The sequence below is a fragment of the Euprymna scolopes genome, chromosome 4, assembly GCF_053919585.1.
Source record: "Euprymna scolopes isolate OS-2025 chromosome 4, ASM5391958v1, whole genome shotgun sequence".
Lineage (NCBI taxonomy): Eukaryota > Metazoa > Mollusca > Cephalopoda > Sepiida > Sepiolidae > Euprymna > Euprymna scolopes.
In genome coordinates, this window is record NC_136485.1 from 156,641,422 (window position 1) to 156,664,322 (window position 22,901).

At 32.8% G+C, this 22,901-nt stretch overlaps 1 protein-coding gene across 4 annotated transcripts in view; it reads left to right on the top strand.

The window, feature by feature from the left end:
• Positions 1-22,901, top strand: part of LOC145269813 (diphthine methyl ester synthase-like) — a 902,043-nt gene that overhangs the window by 103,667 nt on the left and 775,475 nt on the right. For 3 of the 4 annotated variants that reach the window (XM_080125536.1, XM_080125542.1, XM_080125549.1), the window contains exons 2-4: positions 14,032-14,092; positions 17,990-18,053; positions 20,102-20,210. In XM_080125536.1, coding sequence (XP_079981662.1) covers positions 14,074-14,092; positions 17,990-18,053; positions 20,102-20,210 — 192 coding nt within the window. In that variant the 5' untranslated portion in view covers positions 14,032-14,073. Of the gene's footprint in view, positions 1-6,957; positions 7,199-14,031; positions 14,093-17,989; positions 18,054-20,101; positions 20,211-22,901 lie in introns of those variants that run through there. The other variant, XM_080125530.1, reaches the window with a different exon arrangement.

Here is a 22,901-nt window from a genome sequence, read left to right on the forward strand (position 1 = left end):
CCTGTGGAACTCTGTTCCGTCTGCCTGCTTCCCTCCGGACTACAACTTGGATGTCTTCAAGTCCAATCTTAACAAATTCCTAATGAACCGCCCCCTTAAGTAAACATTTCAGCAAATCTCCTCACTAACGTAATGTACTTGCAATAACCCTTATCCCTGAGTGGCTTCCGGGCCTTGATAAGTGGTGATCACTGTGTAAAAAAAAAAAAAAAAAAAAATTGCATTTTTTTTTTTTTTGCGTAACTTTTTCAGAGTGTTCATATTAGAGTTGGGGTAATTAATCAGAATCAGGAATCAGAAAAATCAGAAATTTTTGTGGTATCAGAATTGGAAAAATTATAGAAAAACGATTCTTTTACATTTTTTTTCTTGACAAAAAAAAAAAAAAAAATGAAGTAAATACGATTTATTTATTTATTAGAAGATTCTTTATTTATAACATAAGACTAAGGGCCATAGGATCGCAGGTTATGAATCTCATTTCCAAATTTAATATAGACCCTCAAAGTTTAATGTTGTTTTTTTTTAATGGTAAATTATGGTAAACAAAGTTAATATTCTTATTACAGTTCTTTGTATCAGATCTTTTGAAATGTTCACATTTCTTTTTGTACCTATGTTTTTAAACTTCAATATGAGCCTCTTAGAGAGTTCATCGTTTATATTATAAGATTTACAATGCTGGAACAAGTTTTACTTTTTATTTTGTTGACACCGCTCTGATTTTGTTCGTTGTCTGGTCTCTGAATTAACGCTTTATTGTACTATTCAGTTTTGGCACAAGTTAAAAACATAGATGAAAAAAATCGCAATAAGTTTATCAAATTCTTGCATAAAGGGGAATAATTTAGAACTTTGTCAAATTAAAAAGCAGTTAAAAATACTCTACAAAAGCGCGAGATACATTTTTTTAGGAGATTATGCATATACACACTGAAAAAAACAAACAAACAATTATTTTAGAATTTAAAGTGGGGAGATGGTTAGTTGCACTTGTTAATTGAATTTCCGGCCATTCTAAATTTTTAAGGAGATTAGCTAAATTAGGTCAACTAAATTTTGACCACCAATCCTAAGTATGACTGGTAAATTTTCCATATTACCATCTAAACTTAAGGTCAGTAATAGGAAGGAGACATGTTTTTATGACCTAACAATGACATATTTTATACTAAAGTTTGATCAGGAACATGACCGAAATTTATAACAAACAAAATTGTTTTTTTTTTTTTTTTTTTTTTTTTACATGGGTGTCACCACTTATCAGGGCCCAGAGGCCACTCGAGGATAAGGGTTAATAGGTATACATTAGTCATTGTGATTTTAGCATAGTAAACAGTGGGAATTTTGTAACTTGGATTACTTAGGGGGACGATTCAATTAGAACTTGTTCACATTCGACTTTTTCTTTTTTTTTTTTTTTCATAGGTATCAACACATTATCAAGGCCAAGAGGCCACTCAAGGATAAGGGTTAAAGAGTGTACAGTAGAAATTCGACAATATAATAATAATTAGTAATGAAAATTTGGTAAATTTGATAACTTATATGGAACGGCTCATCAAGAACTTATTTACGTTAGACTTGAAGACAACCATATTGTAGTCAGCCGGAAAGCAGGAAAACGGAAGACAATTCCACAGGCGTGCAGTTCTAATAAAAAAGCTTTGTTCATGGAATCTACGTTTAGGTTTAGGCACAGATAAAAAGTGGGGGGAATTATTGATAGTGTTTACAGCTAGACGAGTCTTTCTTGTGAAAGTTTGGCGAGGGGGGACCATAGATTGAAGCTCAGTCGAACACTTGGTTACGTGTTATTAAAACACTGTCTGGTCCAAATGCAAGATAATTTTATGCACAACTGATTTTTGTTTATTAATTTATTTATTGTGGATTATTATCCTCATCTTTCTTAGTTGTTGTTTCATGATATTTCGGCCAACTATTCCTCTGGTCTTCGTGAGGTGGTAAGCGCAATGTGATAGGAATTCCGAATCTCCTAACTGCAACCTCAACAATTACTGCCTTCCATAATTGTTGTCGTCTCACCACGTTTTTGGCCAAGTAAGCCTCTGGCTGGCTTTGGGTAGGATTGAAACCGCTATCTTCAGAAAATTCTCACCTGGAACTGTAGAGATTCAACGTCTCTATCAACTGAGGGGCGATCAAGGTTGGATTTTTGGGTTTTATAAATCCATGTTTATTCATTATATGATCTTCTATGGTCGGGTTTGTACCGAATGGTATATATGTTATTTAAGAGACAACAACTATGGAAGGCAGTAATTGCTGAGAATGTAGTTGGGAGATTCGGAGTTTCTATTCTGCCCCGGTTTCCACCTGAAGAAGGCCAGAGGAATAGTTGGCCGAAACGTTGTGAAACAACAACTAAAAACGATGAGGATGATAGTCTGCAATTAATAAATAATACTCATCTCAACAATGAATTCCAATTAAATAATAATATATATGATTTTTTGTTGTTTTATTTTATTTTTACCACCGAATTTTTAAGGTTGTTTATATGTAATTGCTTAAAAATTAGAGAATCATATTTTTTTTCTTTTTTCGGTGAATTAGTATGGGGTGCAAAGATATAATAATATTTTCTTATTATAAATTTATAATTGCAAATTGTCGAAAAAACAAAACAAAAGCACTGATAATTACATAAGAATGCGGTATTTACAAAAAAACACTGGAAAAATGTTTAAAAATGAAATTAAAAAAACAAAAAGAAATACTGATAAACATTTGGTTATTATAAAGAATTGAAATATAAAACTATTTCTTTGAGAATATGGAGGGGAATGTGTTTGCGTTTTTTGTTTGGTTGTCTCTTACTTCTTCCTCCTCTCCTTCTTCTGAAACGAATGACATACGACATGCTCTCTGGCTGTTAAAAAAACATACTACTAACATAAGAAAATTCACTGTCTTTTATACCAAATAAGGTTTGCACGTATGCAAATGAATACGGGCCTCGATTTGAGTTCAGTTGCGCAGAGCCATTTCTGCGTCAGTCGGAATGACGTTTGCCTTTTGATGCATTGTCTACACTGAAGATCAGTTCCACACATACATTTAATGTAAAATGAGCTCCTACTTCCGAGCCATTAGAGCAGTTAACCAAATATTTTTTCTATAGAAGATAAATTCTGTGTATTTTGGAGGGTGGCTATTGTTTTTTAAAAAGTGATTATACATGGTTTTACGACCTTGTCAGACAGGCTTGTAGTTAATATTAAAAAATTAGTAAAAACCCCTAATTGGTTCGAATGAGCCGGAATAATGATCCTTTGATGTTAGATTTATGTACAAAACTGATCTCCAACTCTAAATTCTGAAATAATTTCTTTCTTTCTGCCAAAGTTTTCAAAGTGTTTACATGTGATCACCTAAAAATTAGAATCTAGATTTTCTTTTGAGGTGAGGGTATTTAGTTTAAAGTGTTAATCTATAAATATGCCGTTATTGTTACAATAATAATAATAATAATAATAATAATAATAATAATAATAATATGTATCTTGTTTATCGATCCCAAGCATCCTCACCCGCTAAACTTTCTTACAATATCAACAACGTCAACCTGCCGTGGGACAGGAAGAAAAGGGTGGCGTTTCTCGCAATCTTAGCTGTAGTATAGATGGTGTTATGGACGTGGCGCCTGAGATTGGACCAAGGAATTGACTCTTTTGCTGATCCGGACCTGATCGCGTTCTTCAAGCACCAGCTGAAGGTCAAGATCAGATGTGATAGGAAAAGATTACATTTCTTGGAGTTTAAAAGACGGTGGATAAGAGTGGCAAGCTTTTGTGGAAGAAGAGAAGACAATTACAAGTACGTGTTTCCTGTCTAAGCATGGCGCACACAGTTCAGGGTCCTTCCGGACCCCAGCCCTTTGGGTAAGTTTTTTAAGCTTCTAGACTCTTAACTAGTCGAGTTAATAAGTTCCCCCTCTTCCTGGTAATAAAAAAAACTCCAAGATTCCCACTTCCCAATTTTATTTCTTTTTTATCCTTAGCCTTTATCTTCAATGTGACCTCATCTTGGAAGGACTCTACCCACTCCTCAACTCCTCCACCTCTTTCTTAGATCCCACTCCCACTTAGAGATTGACCTGCTTGTTTAAGGCAAACTGAAAAACAATGGATGATTTATTATTTAGAAAAGGTTTTTTTTTGGGGGGGGGACTTACTAACCAATTTTTGTTGCTTTTTGTTATTCCCGATTCCCTCGCCAATGAAATATCATTACTGTAAATAATTCAATAAAATATTTTCAAATTTGGATTTATCTTAAATAGGAAAACCCCTGAAATGAATGTGGTATTGTGGTGACTGAGATATTTCTAGTTTTAGAAGTAGGATAGTCTATAATAATACATACGCAATGTGCATAAATTAAAATATCATGTTTAAGTGTATTGTATGACCAGGCAACGCCGAGCGGTCAGCTAGTAATTCAATAAATCTTTTTCAAATGTGGGTTTATCTTAAGTAGGAAAACCCCTGAAGTGAATGTGGTATTGTGGTAAGTGAGTTATTTCTAGTTAAGAGTAAAATAGACAATTTTAAGTATTTGAGACCAAGGATGACCAATGACACCCATTATCCCTACACTTTTGGATGGCCGTGTGTCTAATTTGTTCATCATGTAATTTTATATTTTGTGCAAATAAATATTTTCATCTAATAACGGACCAAATTTTTATAATTAGCATAAAAAATATCAACATACTTTGATAGAGGGAAAGCACAGAATAGTTTTAAAACAGCCTTCCTTTCCATAATAAGAATGGCTTTCTGAATAGTAATATTATGAAAAAACTCATTCTTGACATGGGAGAGGGCGTTGTTTACTATTTGCTTCCTACACCCTTTTCCTATTTCACATAACAATCGTCGACTATTTTCAATTATTTATGAATAAAATTCAAACAGCAGTTTATAATAAATTGCTACAAATCGACAAATTAATTCAAATCAACTTTGTTTTAGAAGAAAAGAACCATGAGGAAAATATTTGAGAAAAAATATTTAGAATAATCTATGCATGTAATATACACCACCTCTAAGTACATTTTGTACATTTACAAAACTATATTGATTTATTTAAGGATTTATTTAACAACTTACAGATTAAATGGCAATGTAGGAGATATTGGATGCTTTATGATTAAAATCTGATGCAAGGAACTTGTTTATCTTCCAAATAGTAATGGCTTATTTTTTCAGTGAAAGGAAAAACTTAGTATTTTTATTTTAGGCTTTGCCTAACACCACTACATACAAGTCTAGCTGAGTAATGACGTCAGAACATTCACAGCACTTAAGTACGAAAACTGGATATGTAAGTTCAAGTACTTTATTAAGAAAAAAAACTTTATTTTGAGGATCACAACCATTGCTTATTCTCCATCCCTATTTTTGTTTTATCTTTCACTAGTTCTCACTCCAATTTAGAGATTGATCTGCTTGTTTTCAGTTTTTTAAAACAACCTTGAAAATAATGAGCAGACTACACTTAGAATGTTGTTGGAGGGCTTTACTAACCTGTCCCTTATCTCATTTGATTTGTTTCTTTTTGATTTTAATTTGTCCCTCTCTATCTTATATGTCATTTTTTTTAATATAACATTAATTTTTAACATATGTAAGTAGGATTAGGCCCATAGAGTGAATGCGGTATTCAGTTAATCAATTAGTTTAAAGTAAGCTTAGAAAAATTGTAAGACAAAATATGTTATGATTATCAACCCGTTCTCAATCCCCTAAACAATTTTGGCTTTGTTGTTATTGTCAATTTATTGTCAATTTTTGCTGCAAATAAAAAAGACTGACATTTTAGATAAGCACCATGTGGATTAAATTTTATGAGAATATTTGAAATCAAAACGAGACAATCTCAATTTTTTTTTTTTTTTTTACATAGGCATCACCACATTATCAAGGCCAAGAGGTCACTCAAGGATAAGGGTTAAAGAGTGTACAGTAGAAATTGGACAATATAGTAATCATTAGTAATGAAAATTTGGTAAATTTGATAACTTATATGGAACGGCTCATCAAGAACTTATTTACGTTAGACTTGAACACAACCATATTGTAGTCAGCCGGAAAGCAGGAAAACGGAAGACAATTCCACAGGCGTGCACAGAAGCTTTGTTCATGGAATCTACATTTAGGTTTAGGCACAGATAAAGAGTGGGGGGAATTATTGATAGTGTTTACAGCTAGACGAGTCTTTCTTGTGAAAGTTTGGCGAGGGGGGACCATAGATTGAAGCTCAGTCGAACACTTTCCATGAAAATAACGATACATCAGAGACAAACTCGCAACATCTCTTCTGTGAGATAGAGGTTGCAAGGAGGAGAAAAGGACATCACCTACGAGGCTACGAAGTCTATTTTGAACTCTATCAAGGCAGGACAAGTCCTTTCTAGCAGCTCCTGCCCAGATGTGGCAACAGTATTCCATCCTTGGACATACCTGGCTCTTATATAGATAGAGACTAGCATCAGCAGTGAGATATTTACCGGATCGATAGATTGAAAAGTTATTCACAAATATTTAATTAGGAATTAACTTTGGAATAATTACACTTAATAGGTGTAATTTATAGTTAATTTTCAATTATTTGTTACTTTGAAACAAAAAATTCAATCTTCTTTGACAATAATGTCTTTTATGGCATATCTTTACAAGTTAATAACATAATTAGAACTTTGGAGACCAAACTTTTTAAAAAAATTAATCATTAAGTTATCTTTAATAATTACTAACAAATAAATATTTTTAAAATAATTAGAAAAAAGCAAAATTGAAGCTAAAGCCAAGACCAAATACAATATTGAAGACTAAACTACTTTTTTGAAAAAAGGCCAAATTCGCAAAATTTGGCCTTTAAAAGGCCAATCTGGCAACTCTGTGCCAGAAATACACCTTTGTCTGGAGAGTGATCTCCCTTGACCACGTGTTTACATTTACTAGATTTGAATATAGTGATATTGCGCTGAACGTGAATTAATTTCTACTCAACAGCAAAACATATTTTAATAATGTTCTACTTGGTCGGTCTTGGACTTGGTGATGCCAAGGATATAACTGTTAAAGGTTTAGAAGTTGTCAAGGGTGCCAAACGTGTTTATTTGGAAGCTTACACATCTATCTTGACAGTTGGAAAAGACGAATTGGTGCGTACGATGACCACGATTAGTTTTGATTTTATATAAATAATAAAGAGAGATACTGTTGTACATTTTATTCATTTAATTTTTCGTGTCGAAAGAATATATATTAATTTGTTGCTCTCTTGTAATTTTTCATCATTTTTATCTTTTCGATCAATTTTATGACGAAAATGTCTCTTTTGTTTTCTTTATGATTTTTTTTTCTTCTTTCGGAAATAATTTAAAAAACAAAATGTTTTGCTGGCGGACCTGAACGAGAATCATCCCCTCCCCTTATAATTTTAATCGGTGTTTTGAAGTTGGTATTTTTTTTTTTTTTTTTTTTTTACGACTTAACCCGGCTTAGTATAAACACTCCCAACCTCCCCATATTAAGAACGACTTTCGAAAACTATACGTACTAAAGCCTACTATAAAATTATAGGGGGGGGGGGAGATGATTCTCGTTCAGCTCCGCCGTTTTCTTTATTTATTTTAACCGCCAAGATCAAAGTGTAGTATCTGTTCTGATGCTACACTGCAATTGTTTGTTCTCGGTTAATGGAGAGATCCTTCACGACTGAGACAATTTTAATTTTTGTTCCTTTTTCCACGTTTAAATACGACCTTGGTGTCTAACTCTGCCCTCGTGGGGAGGCAAAGTAAATAGGATCAATTTAAAAACATTTACTACTTCGTTAACACCGTGTTAGTCAACAAGCGCAAGCGCTCCCGACGAACACGTGTTCTTTTTTTTTTCTATTGGTTTCGTAAACAAATCTTGGCGTTTATGTTGCTATTGCATGGAAGATGAATAGATTTCAATAAGAAAATAAGCATAAAATGAAAAGAGAATTTAGGACTCTGAAAACGTATACAATTTATTAGGCTTTAGTTAAGCATCGCACTTCTTTGTTTGCAAAGTCATTCGGCGGAAGTGACATCAGACCAATTTTTAGGTAGGGATGATCAAAACTGTATATAATGTATCTTTTTTTTTTTTTTTTTAATGCAAATATAAAAATAGAAGTTTTATTCAACTCTACTCTATTTGAACTTTATAACAAAATTATAATAAAATGTTTATAAACTTTTTTTTTTTTTTAATATTTTTGGTAAATTTTTACGATGTGACCCAGCGTTTTTTAACCCCTAAAATAAATGAAGATCTACAGGGGGGGGGGGTAATACGTTTAAACGTATACTAATATGAACAAAAAAAAAATTTCAAATAAAAATTCAACATTTTAGTGGGGAATCACTTTTCTATATAAATTTAGCGTAAAATGAGCACCCACTTTTTGGCCACCTAGTGTTCAACGAGACATGCCATCACTAGCATTTTTTCAAGTTTGGTGATTTGGGGAGGAGAGGGGCGGCAAAACGTAACGAATTCAAATATTGAGGGGAGAGTGGAGGGAGGAGAAAATTATTCTGTACTTTCATCTAACAATTGGGTGGGCAGGGAAATTACATTAGAAACATAAAATAACGAAAAATTTAATTTAAATCTTTTTGGTATTAATTTTTGATAAATGTGGCCTAGTAGACCAACACACAACCTACCTTCAATAACTTGTTTTCTCGGGTTTTCATGTGTGCTGAAAACGAATATCGCACTTAAAATTGAGGTCGGCAACTAGTTTTTACGATATTGCAAACATACTTTTCCACATGTTTCATGTCGCAATGTAACGTGACAAGCTATATTTTTTTATGCAGCGTGCAGAAACGGGGTGGGAGTGGGAACGGCATAATGAAATTACAAGATAATGCATAGCTAATCTTTTTTTTTTTTTTTTTATTGTTATCAAAAATAACCGGAAAAGCAAAGGAAAATAATAAATAAATAAAATAAAACAATTTTTTTTTTCTGGAAGGAAAGAATAAATAAATAAAGAAGTTTTTGTTTTTTTTAAATGGGTAATTTTGGCCTGGTAGAAAACCTACTTTAAAAACCTCTTTTCTAGGGGTGTTCAGGTGTGCTAAAAACGAATATCGAATTTAAAGTTTTCCGCAAATAAGTAGTTTTCCGGATATTAAGCAATGTAATCCTTTATGTTATGCATCGTGGCTAATGTTGTACGCGTAAGCGCACGCATATTTAATCACAAAATTTGATCAAGTATAAGGTTGACAAGAAAGTTCTTGAAGTTTTTAATTTTTAAATTCAGATGAATATATCTTGACTCAAACAAAAATTTATTGATTAAAATAAGCACCATCAGAATCAACACACTTTTGCCAATGCAAAACAAATGTATTTATGCCAGTAATGTAAAAAAATCTTGCGTTCTGGTGACGATAAAATCACTGAAGGCGGTTTTGATATCCTTTAGGTTTTTGAAGCATTTCTCATGCAGAAAGTTATCAAGATGCTTGAAAAAGTGGTAGTCGGTAGGTGAGAGGTCTGGAGAGTATGGTGGATGAGGCAGTGTTTTGTAGCCCAATTAGGGTCGGTTAATAACGCGAGGTCGGGCATTGTCATGGAAGAGAATTGGGCCTTTCCTGTTGACTAATACTGGGTGTTGTTGAAGTTTCGTATGTATTTCATCCATTTGTTGACAGAATTTTGCCACTGTAATGGTTTCGTCTGCATTAAAAAAACTGTAACAGATGCGATTGGTTGCAAACCATCAAACGCTCAGCATGACCTTTTTCTGGTGCAATTCTGACTTCGGGAAGTGTCGTGATGCTTCATTGGCGTCTTACCACTGAGCTGAGCATCACCGGTTGTTGTAAAGAACCTACTTTTCGTCACAAGTCACAACCTGATCAAAAAACGGGTCGTTCTTGTTGCCTAAAAGAAGGGAAGATGACACTTTATAACGGCGTTTCTTTTGATTGTCATTCAATTCGTGAAGCACCCATTTATCAAGTTTTTTTGTCTTTCCAATCTTTCTCAAGTGGTTGTGTGTTCTCAAATGGTTGTGTGTGGATTGGCTTCGACTAAGGCTCTTAATTGGTTATTGTCAACATCCGATGGTTGACCACTATGCTCATCATCTTCAGGACTCTTGTTGCCACCACGAAACTTCTTAAACCACCATTGTGCTGTGCATTCAGTAGTGGTTCCTAGGCCAAACGCTTCGTTGATATCGCAAGCTGTTTGAAAAGAAGACATAATTGTTTTAAAACAAGTGTAATTTAAACAATTAGATAGCGAAAAATGATATATAAAGTAAACATTATAGTATACATTATAACGAAAACTTATTTGAAAATACATCATTTGAAATCAAAATTAAAAATTCTACAAGAACTTTTGTGCCAATCTAATAGTTTTTTTTATCAAAAAAATCTAATTTTACAACTAAGCGAGTTGTAATGTTTTCATTTGCCATCATGAAATTTGATGAAATAAAAAAGTGGGGACAATTCAAATCAAAGTTGAAAGGTAAAAAATAAGCCTTATGTTCAATGCAGTTCAGTAGTAAAATTGCAAAAAATTTATAAATATTGATTTTCTTAGTTAAAAAAAAACAAAACTGCTTGATCGATTTGCATAATTTTTAGAATATGACATCTTCGTTCTGTAATGAATACATCATACAGACTTTCCTGTATTTTCTTTACTTTTAATTGCTGTCATACGTGCCAATCAGAATTAGCACCCAACCATTGAAATAAATTTCTTCTTGAAAAAAAATGTAAAGGGCCAAATCCTACATGTAGTCCCAGTTGTAACTAACAAGCGCTACTAAGAAATTAAATCGTTTGATGGAGAACGACTGATGGGTAACGGAAATATTTTGCTCACCTCTCTTTTCTCTTGTTTCCCAACAAGAAACGGAAAAGATTATAGATGATTAAGGTCTTTCATAACTATAAAAATCAAATACTTATAAATGAGTTCTTGCATGCATCTCCTCAATAGGAAAAATTTTTTGCTTCATAGCATAGTGCACGTTTTACACATACGGGACCCAACACGTTGTAGAGGAACAGAAGACAAGTAATAACTCGACTCACTTTTTTTCAGTTGTAACAGCGCCATTTATTTCCAGGTACTTTTTTCATATAAACCTTTTTTTCAGTTGTAACAGCGCCATTTATTTCCAGGTACTTTTTCCATATAAACCTTTTTTTCAGTTGTAACAGCGCCATTTATTTCCAGGTACTTTTTCCATATAAACCTTTTTTTCAGTTGTAACAGCGCCATTTATTTCCAGGTACTTTTTCCATATAAACCATGATCATGCTAAAACTGAAAATGATATCATGCAGGGCTTTACATTGCAAGTGAAACAGTCGCATTTGCGAGTGATTTTTCAAAGTGTCGACTTGAAATAATGAAACGCTTATCTTTTGGCGATTGTATTTCTCTCACTGACAATCTTCCAAAGCTCACTACTGAGTGAAAAATATCTTTTCAGCTTTTTCTTTTTTTAATAAAATGAACAAAGTCAAATTATTTAAACGATAAACGTTTAATAGAACAATATACTCTTTTTTAACGAGAGGCTGTTTTAAAAAACATCTGAAGATAACAGAATGTTTATACCATCAAGTATCAACATAAAATTTGTTGTATATTTAGAATTATACTTATTCAAAAATATACATAAAAATCTTTATGATGTACATACTCGACACAGAACGAAGATGTCATATTCTAAAAATCATGTAGGTTTGGCTAGTAAACAAAAATATTTAGTTGTCAAAGGTCAACTAAAGATAAATTTGTCCATAGTCATAGATTCTGTAATGATGTTATGAGCTTTTGTGGTTGTAATTCCTTTCAATGGAATTCATTTTAATGGAGCCTCGTTATAAGATGCTGATAATGTGTTACATGTTCTGAAGTCATTTAAGGTGAGAGGACGACTACACCTTCCCGCAGAAAAACTGTAAAAACCAACATCGCTATTTCCATTGAATGAGATATACATTAAACTAGTGACCACTTGAGAATTTAATATTCCCTAAAAACTTCCTTCTTTGGAGGAAAGCAGTTCAACCAATTCAGGGTGAATGCTGCACCAGGTACCAGATATTTGACATCTAGAATTCAACTCAACACTTTGCTCCAGCAAACTGGAACATGTGACAAACAACATGTCAACTTCCAGTGCAAACTTGATCAGTTCACAGTTTGACATGTTTTAATATGTTTTGATAACCTTATCAAAACATAGCTTCACCTCTCGTTTACTTCACCAGATTTAGATAGATAGATAGATAGATAGATAGATAGACAAATAACAGATAATTCTCTCTTCTACACGGCCAACTATATAACAATTATAATTCCTTTCAAGAGAAGTGATGTGCAGGCAAATATTGATGCTAATGTTTTTTACTTACTGAAATCTTATGTTATCGCTTTTGCTATTAAGATGATTCAGCTTTCATTGTTGCTTATGATTTTAATGGAGCCTCGTTATAAGATGCTGACAATGTGTTGCATGTCCTGTAGTCAGATAGGTGCCCATTTAAGGTGAGAGGACGACTACACCTTCCCGCAGAAAAAAGCTGTAAAAACCAACATTATCTCCATTGAATGAGATATTAATGTTATGCTGTTTGGATGTATGGCTATCAATAACAACCTGGATGGTTCTATTGTCTAAGAAGGATCTAATTATATTTATTATTCATCCAGTTATACTGTACAATTTAATTTTTATGAGTAGCCCTTCGTGCCAGACTGTCAAAGGCCTTGGACAGCTCAAGTCCTATCCAGTGCATTTTTTTTTTTTTCATTTTTCTTAAACTTTTTCTTCTAGGGGATGGGACATCCAACTAGATGTCTGACATTTACCCCTATTTTAGTGAGTCCAACCAAGAGATCTTTTCAGGATTCTAGCCGTCCCTTTCAGTGCAATCGTTTGTATTTCACTTGCACTTGGTTCACCGGGTATGCTTGCTATGTACTTTTTAAAGTTCTTTTTCATAAGCCCAGTTGCTCCTATGATGACTGGTATAATTGAAACGTCTTTTAATTTCCAATTTCGTTTCATATCATACATAAGTCCTTGATACTTTGTTATCTTTTCCCTCTCAACTCTGTTAAGCCCTGTATCATTGGGTACACTGACCTCTATTACGGTCGCTTTTTTGTTTGCTCTGTCCCAAATCACTATATCTGGTTTAACAGCTGCGTTTTCTAGATATGTAGCAGTAGGGATTATGTAGTCATAGTGAATAGTGTAGTTGTCATTCCCAACTGTTCCTTCGGGTGTATGTTCCCAGGATTTTTTACTACACTGAATGTTGAGTTTCTTACATATCTTCCAGTGAAGGTATTTGCAAACTCCGTTATGGCGATCTGTATAATAACCGTCTTCAAGTAGGACTTCGCAACCAGAAATCAGGTGGCCCACACTCTCAACCTCAGTGCTACAGAACCTGCATTTATTATTGTTGCTTAGACTACACATCTTTTTGAAGGCGTTTGTCATGAGGCCCTGGTCTTGTGCAGCCAATATCAACCTCTCTTGGTCGTAATGGAGGGATCCTCTTTTGAGCCAGTCCAGGGAACCATCCCTATCAATCATTATGTATGCATTTAGAAATGACTGTTAAAATATCTGCAATAGAAAAACATTGCCTAAATCTATACTGTTTGGGTACTTGTTATGTTATCACGCTGAAATAATAACACTATTATTTAGAAACCCATTCTTAACATGGAGAGGGAAGGGTTTTTTGTAACTATTCTGTCCGTTCACTTTAAAATTTAATAAACAAGTCTCATAAAAACTGAATCTAACTTGAAAATACTAAAAAAAAAAAAAAATAGCATGGTAACATAGATGCACAAACACCCCAAAAAGTTATTATTTATTGTTTTACATATCATTTACTTTGAAGTATTTATTGGATCATATAAGTTTTCATTTATTTTCTTGTAGGAAAAATTCTATGGCCGAGAAATAATTCTTGCTGACAGAGAAATGGTCGAGCAATTTTCAGGTTAGTAAATATTTACTGATTCGGTTTAGAAGTAAGTCAGCAGCAAATGATATTGGCTTAGGCATAGTCCCTGTTATTAAACTTCCTTTGTCGTATGACTTTTGATTATTGTTTCAGCTTCACAAATGCATTAATCTATTTATCAAATTGTTAGATGAAAGTACAAAATAATTAATAAAGCCTCCCCTCCAAATGTTTTGTAAATAATACTATTATTTCAACACAGTCTACTGAATTACTAAAAGAAAAAAGCCACCTATTTGATTGATTATCTTTATAAAACAAATTATTTAAAATATAAAAACAGACATATTTTACTAAAATAAGCCATACCACCTATTTGATTATTTTTGTAAAATAAATTATTTAAAATAAAAAAAACACATTTAATTATATTTTACTAAAAAAGCCATACCAATTATTTTCTATTTTTTTTATATTAATTTAATAATTTTGTATTTTTTATATTAATTTTATAACCTATATGATTAATTATTTTCTATTAAACAAATAATTTAAAATAAAAAACAGACATTTAATTATATTTTACTAAAAAAGCCATACTAATTACTTTTTTATTTTTTATATTTCATTAATTATTTTTTATAAAACAAATTATTTAAAATAAAAAACAGACATTTAATTATATTTTACTAAAAAAAAGCCATACTAATTATTTTTTTATTTTTTATATTAATTTAAATTTTTTATATTTTTTTATATTTGATTAATTATTTTTTATAAAACAAATTATTTAAAATAAAAAAAACAGACATTTAATTATATTTTACTAAAAAAGCCATACTAATTATTTTTTATATTAATTTAATAATTTTTTATTTTTTTATATTTGATTATTTATTTTTTTATAAAACAAATTATTTAAAATAAAAAAACAGACTTTTAATTATATTTTTCTAAAAAAAAAAGCCATACCACTTATTTTTTTATTTTTTATATTAATTTAATAATGTTTTATTTTTTTATATTTGATTAATTATTTTTTATAAAAAAAATTATTTAAAATAAAAAAACAGACATTTAATTATATTTTACTAAAAAGTCATACTAATTATTTTTTTTTATTTTTTATATTAATTTAATTTTTTATTTTTTATATTTGATTAATTATTTTTTATAAAACAAATTATTGAAAATAAAAAAAAGACAGGCATTTAATAATATTTTTCTAAAAAAAAAGCCATACCACTTATTTGATTATTTTTCTAAAATAAATTATTTAAAATAAAAAATCGTACAAAACTTTTAACAATTTTATTTCATTATTTCATTATCTAACATACACAGGTGACTATTTGTTGGCAGTCACTGCCCAGCTTTGTAAGACTTCCTGTTTTGCGTTGGTTAATATTGCAAAAGATCTTAACAAACTAATTGAACTGAAAGGTAATTTTTATGTTTTAATATCGCCCGATTGTGAAAATCAATAATAAATGGCGCACCAAATGTAAGTGAAGTCTGAGTTTGTAAAATTCTGAATGTATGACTTTGGTTTTTGATAAAAAATTAAAAAAATTATTTAAATTTAAATTATTTAAATTTAAAAAATCTAAAATTTCAAGTGTTTAGACACAAAATTGGCAGAGGAATTTGGTAGAGCCTGCGAAGGTCAACTCTTTCAACTCTGACCTCTTGGCTGCAAAATTTTCGCCCAAAACTGATTAAAAAGCTTGCTGTATATTGGAATAGCCTTTATGTAAAATTTTAAATTTTTTGACCTAAAATTTGCTGAATAGTTTGCTAGAGATCACAAAGGTCAAATCTTTTGAACTTTGATCGCCTGGCAGCCAACTTTTTGGCCAAAAACTGATTAAAAAGCTTGCCCTATGTCTGAATACACTTTATGTAAAAGTTCAAATGTTTAGACCAAAAATTGGCTGAGTAATTTCATAGAGACCGCAGAGGTCAGTTTTTAGTCGCGTGCAAGCGACTCTGTAAGTCACTCCATTGGTCGGTCAGTCTGTCGGTCTGTCCGTAACACTTTTGTGCTTGGCCTTTTTGGTTAAGATCAAAGGTCTGTTGTTAATAGATGCTGTTCTTAGCTTTTAAAGCTTTTCTTGGCCTACCCTCCCCCGCTTTGTCCAGTGACTGGTATATACGTCCTGAGATTACAGTTAGGATGTCTGCTGTGGAACGGGCTTGCCTAAATCCATATTGTTGGTCAGTCAGAAGTTTAGCATCTGTAAGGTGATGGACTAGAGCTTGGTTAATTATGGTCTCAAATATTTTGGCAAAAAGTGGGAGGAGGCTAATGGGGCGATAATTTACTGGGTCAGTTCTTTCGCCAGAATTCTTGAAAACTGGCACTACAGAAGCAGTTTTCCAGGAGGCAGGAAAGCAAGATTCATTAAGACATTTGTTGTAAAGTTTGGAGAGAACATGGGCGAATGGTGGCCTTATAGAGGTACAGAACACTTTCGGGCATTAGTAGCTTTCTAGCATGGTAGAGAGAGCCTACCTTCCTCGCAGCGGTCCTGGCAATGCTCTCAATGTAATTGTTCCAACTCATGTTTCCTATGAACGTTAGGCAGAGGAGTTTAAAAGAAGTAATTTCAGTTAATGAATTTTTGGCTATTTGGCTATTGGTGGTAGAGAAGGTTTCTTGTAATTATTGAAGGAAACAAGTTAATTATTGAAGGAAACAAGTTGATTATTGAAGCAAACAAGTGCAATGTTTTTGAAATAGAAAATACTATTATTTACTATCAATTGCCAGTCCAGTTGCTCTGTTCATTTCAGATGTTCGAATGCCCTTTTCAATTTCCTCCACTATTATCCCCTTTGATTTATGCTTCAGCATATCATCCTAATAGACCTTCTTATTCTTTGTTTTCAACAATTTCCGGAAGTGTGTCATCACCTTTGCTTGGGAAAAAGTATATGATACCGGATTCACAAGTCCAAACCAGGACTTGACATCGGTAATACTTGTAAGTGTAGGGAAAGGAAGAATAACTCCTGTTCGTAACACCATTTAGAGTTGGAGGAGTGTTCAGCATTGGAAGAGAGTCATCAGTACACGTGCTTATATTTTAAGGGGAGATAACTCCTGCCTGCTTCCGGCTGGTTCAAGGGGCATAACTGTCACCTCTACAATCCTAAATGCTATGCAATTTTACACGAGGTAAAAAAATATGCATCAATAGAATTCAGCATAATCTATATATCTATAAAAGTGAACGTGTCTGTCTGTCTGTCTGTCTGTCTACATTTCCCTACGCAATAACTCTGTCAATTTTTAGTCTATAGACTCGAAATTTGAAATACCGGGTTCTGAGATTTGAGAAAATCGATGTGACGGGTGTCAGCCAGAAATTTGGCTGTTAAGGGGTCAAATTTCAACGATTTGACCTTTAAGAACTCTACCAAACTCCTCCGACAATTTTGGGTCTAGACACTTGAAATTTTAGATATAGGTTCCTTGAACCTGGATCTAACTTAATAAAGTGATGTGAGCCCGAAACTATAAATTTTAAGGGGTCATAATAGGGGTCAAAGTTTTAAAAAATTAACCATTTTTTTTGTTTTTTTGCTTTTTTTGCACAGCATACACCTCCAAACACCCGAGCAACGCCGGGCACCCCCTGCTAGTAGTAAAATAAAATCAATCATCAAGTAAGAAACTATAAAAAGTGAATAAGTAATTAATTAAAGGCCATTTTTTTTTTTCAAAGGAATATGCAAATCAGTTAACCTTTATGTTGTCGCTGGCATTTCCAAGACTGAGTGTATTAAGAAATTCGTTTTATTAATTTTTAAATAGAAAAAGTAGGCTTTTAATATCAATGTCCAAGCGGTAAAAACAACAAATTTTATATTGATATAAGAATCACATTATTTACTGTTATCTAATGATATAAATATTTTCCTTTCTAGAAACAATATTGCAAGATACTCTTTCTGAAGATGTGGCTTTACTTGTTGTTGGAGATCCCTTTGGGTAAGTTAAAGTTAAAGTTAACTTCTTTTGAGTTTTCTCTTTTTGTTTACAACTGTATGAATGTATATAATTGTGTGGGGATGATTAATCGGAATCAGAAATCAGAAAAATCGGATCTTTTTTGAGTATTGGAATTGGAAAAAATTTGTGCCTATTTTCCAATGCCAAAAACGATTGCTTTAATTTTTTTTTTTTTTTTTTGATTGTGTTTAAAACAAAATTTTCCACTGCTGGTAGCAATGATAAAATAATAAATATTTATTGATCTTAAAACAATAGTAACACTAAAATGTATAGACTATCACCACAAGTGTATTTTTATGTTTCAGAACATATCAGCACATTAACTATGTATTTTACGGTAATCAAAAAAAAAATAATACAATTTCATAGTTTAATATTTAGAGATTTATAAAACATTGGAGTGGGAATCGATATTTGTATTGGAATTGAGAATTTATTACGGAATTGGAATTGGTTGGTTGGTTGTTTTTGTTTTACGGCATATCAAGCCTTTTCAGGTTATTTAATGCCGAATTCAAAGATTTTGAGGAAAATTTTTTTAATAGAATATATTTGTTGTTTTTAAGTCGGTTTCTATTTAACCCATAGTTGGGATCCTAACAGGTACTATACCACTTCGGGTCAGAATGGACCTGGGAGCAATGGTAATTAAAGGGTGGCTGCACACTCCCCAAAGCCCGCAAGCTGGGGCCTCACCACTGGATATAGTTTAAGGTCATATCCAGGACCAATTGGAATTGTCCCGTCACTAGAAATACTCATGCAATGAAAACAAACTCAACTTCCCATTATGCTGTTCAGAAGTGAATTATTTTCATTTTTATTGGGTCATCTATTGAACTTGAGTTAGAGTGTTTCAATCCGAAAAAAGTGATTTGCAAAGCCTGTTAAATTAAAAAAGAAAAAGTGCTTCTATTCACTATATCTCCATCTCTTTCCTTATCTTTTTCTTTATCTCTTTCTTTCTAGGTATATGTTAAATTATTTTTATAACAGACTATTTTAATCTTTTTACTTTCTTACCGTAAACTGTTAATAAATAGAAAGGGAGATGTGTTTCTATAGAAAATAAGATCTGTTACTGAAGGATAAGAGGCAAAAATGGTGCATATTGTGAACCAAACGTATCTCAGCCTTCGCTCGGTTTTGGCCGGAACATGACATCAACTATATAAGATTGGAAGAGGAAAAAAAAAAAAAACAGTTATTACATGCAAATCATGGATAGAACCAACATATTTCATCTTTAAAACCTTTTCTTCCAATTTTGAAGAAAACAAAAAATATTTTCACATGTTTCTACATTTTACATTTATTCATTTTGCTATTTTCTTTTACGTAATGTTGTTATCATTTTATCGCCGTTGCTTGGCATAATCCGGCTGTTGATGTCATGTTCCGCCCAAACCTGAGCGAACGCTGACACACGTCTGGTTCACAATCTGCACCAATGCCACAAAAACATAGTAAGAGATGAGTTGAATGATGAAGAGATGATTGAAAATGATGAATGCAATTAACAAATTTCATTACTTGTGAGGTTGGTTTATCACAAATATTTGTTAGCATTGGATTTGAAGATCACCATGTTGAAGCCTGAAAGGAAGAAAGTCTGTGTTTATTGTTTACTAATGTTCACCAAGGAAAAAGTCTGTCAGGCATGTGTATGCAGTGCAATAATTGTAAGGAGTGAAACCTAGGTAGTGAGAGTTAAAGATATATGTTGCATAGAAAAAAATAATGCAGAAAAACATGCAGGATTTTTTGATGACTTCAGAAGATTAAATTCAAACAGTATAAGGAGATGTGTGCAAAATAGGAAATAGGAATTGATGAGAGTTTTTGAGTTATTAGATGTAGAACAGTTGACATAGTAGGGTCAGTTGGCAGGGAAAGTCCAAAGAAAACATGGGAGGAAGTGATAAGGATAGATTTGCAAGAAAGAGGGATAAATAAAGACACATTCCTTATTTAACCACAATTTGTTTTTATTAACGCAAATCATATTATTTTCTGTATTTTAGTGCCACGACTCACACAGATCTTATGTTAAGAGCCAAACAAGAAGGAATTCCTGTTTCTGTTGTTCACAACGCATCTATCATGAATGCTGTAGGCTGTTGCGGTCTGCAGGTAAGTAAGACTTTTCGAAACTAGAAAGAGTAACGATCCTTAAACCTTCTTATTTTGGTACAGAATTATCTTCTTTTAAATGGAATTTTAGAATAAGTTATTGTGGGCCATTTTAAACTAGTTTTAAAAGCAAAACTCTTTCCCAAATTCTTATCTTCAGATTCTGACTTCCTACCTTAGAAGGATGTAAGTTAAACTAAGTGGCCGACTATAGCCGAGGGCAACCTGAAAGCTCCCATTTTATTAGCTGCTACACCAAGGTGTAAGGGGAGGGTGTTGCTCCATTTCTAAAATTACTCCCCTTGCTCTTGATTATTCCCTTGTAATGCTGAGTGTTTAGCTACCATTTAGGTACCATTTTTTAAGTCTTCGGCATGACTCGACCAAAGATTGAACTTCTATCTCCCATCCCATTAGTGAACGCTCTTACCAAATGGGTCAGTTATATTTAAAAGAAAAAAATGAAAAGCAAAATTGGTGTTTTTGTTCACTATATCTTTGTTTTTTAGTTGTTGTCTCACGACGTTTCAGCCAACTATTCCTCTGGCCTTCACGACAGGATAGGAACTCCGAATCGCCTAACTGCATCCTCAGCAATTACTGCCTTCCATAGTTGTTGTCATCTCACCACGTTTTGGCCAAGTAAAGCTCTGGCCGGCTTTGGATAGGATTGAAACCGCTATCTTCAGACAATGCTCACCTGGAATCATAGAGATTCAACGTCTCTATCCACAGCGCCACAGGCCCCGAAGAAAAAAAAGATGAGGATAATAGTCCGCAATAAATAAATTAATAAATGATACTCATCTCAATAATGAATTCCAATTAGATAATATAAATGCTGGTGTAATTTTAAATTTTATTCAATTCATTTAACAATAGTTTTTGCGATTTTTGATTTTCATGCATCCATCAACAATTGTTGCTGCTGCTGCTTTTTTTTTAATCCATTATCCATGCTTATGCATTTCAGTTTTAAACTTGCCAATATTTAAAATGCATTTTTTCTGTGATGCTTCAAAAATTCTAAAAAGAAAACATTCAAATAATTTTTAATTTAGCTTTTGATTCTACCTATATAGTTTAAATCTGTCACTACAAATATTTATACATATATATTTTTTTATTTTATTTTATTTTTATTCAATTTTCATTCCAAATAAGGCACAGTGCCACTTTGAAGTAGGAGGCTACTATCGGGGACATAAGTTGCAGGGATATTATGAATGGAGATTAGCAGCAAGATGTCCGTTTACATTACACTTGAACTTCTGCATGTCAGTACAGTTGGGAAAGCAGAATCCCGGAAAGGAGTTTCAAAGTCTAGCGATTCTGGAGAAGAAACTATAGGAGTAGAAGGCTTTCTTACACCTAGGGATCTTTACTGTGTAGGGGTGGGATTTAGCTGCTTGTCAGGTTTGTTGGGGGTATTTGCGTTGAGGGGGTACAAGTGCTTGTAGTTCATCAGAGCATTCACCATTAAAATACTTGTAGAACAGGCAGAGGGATGGAACATTTCATCGATGGGACAGATGACAGTTCAGGACCTATCAGGTTGGTGACTCTCTTTTGAACTCTGTCCAGGAGTGAGAGGCAAGTAGCAGATGCACCAGACCAAATGTGACAACAGGATGCCATACATGGGTGAATGGTAGCCTTATAGAGGTACAGGATACTTTCAGGCATAAGTAGCTTTCTAGCACGGTAGAGAGAGCCCACCTTCTTCACAGTAGCCTTGGCAATGCATTCAATGTATCTATTCCAGTTCATGTTCCCTGTATATATCGTGAAACTAGAATTTATTTTTAACTCATTGTCAAGACCATTTTTTCGAATCTGTAAAACAAACCTGTTTTTTTTTTAACTGAGGATATCTAAATAATAATAATAATAATTATTATTATTATTAGGCGGTTTGATAAAGAATTTCATTGTGATGAATTTTGTAAATTTTTACCTTGTTTCCACCTTAGCATTTTTCTTTAAAATGACTACCTTTTAAGTTTTTTGTGTATGCTGAAAACGAGGCCATCTTGGTACGTGCGTTTGCGCATAGTTTCTCTGGGTTATGTTTGCGCGCTCGGACGTACCAAGATGGCCACCAGCGATAACATAAGAAATGACATTGCTTAATATCCGGAAAACTACTTATTTGCAGAAAGTTTAAATGTGATATTCGTTTTCAGCATACCCTAAAATCTATAAAAGTAATCATTTTAAATTTTATGTTTGAAACAAGGCAAAAAATTACCATTTTATTTCTTGTTTACATAGTTGAATTTTCAGTAAAACAACAGAATAGAAATTACAAAAATTAACATCAACTGGTGAATATATAGTTGTTGCTTGTCAGGATTCCTGGTTTCTGGTACTGTAAAAAGCTACATCAAGGATTTATGTAGAGTACGATTTATGATTGCATCTCAGAAAATAGAGGTATATTTTGGGCCAGATAGAGAGGATTTACAAAATTGAAAAATGAACTGGTCCCAAAATGCATAAGTTCTGGTCGACTATGGGAATTTCCGTCTTTTACAGAAATCAAAAATCTATATGAAAAATTGTCTTTTATTTCTGAGATTAATTCATATCTACTCAATTTTTTTTCTTTGAGGGGAGTAATAAATACCGGCCATGAATGCTCTTTAGGCATTCAATGGCTACACCCCAGATTAAGCTTTACTTTGGTGA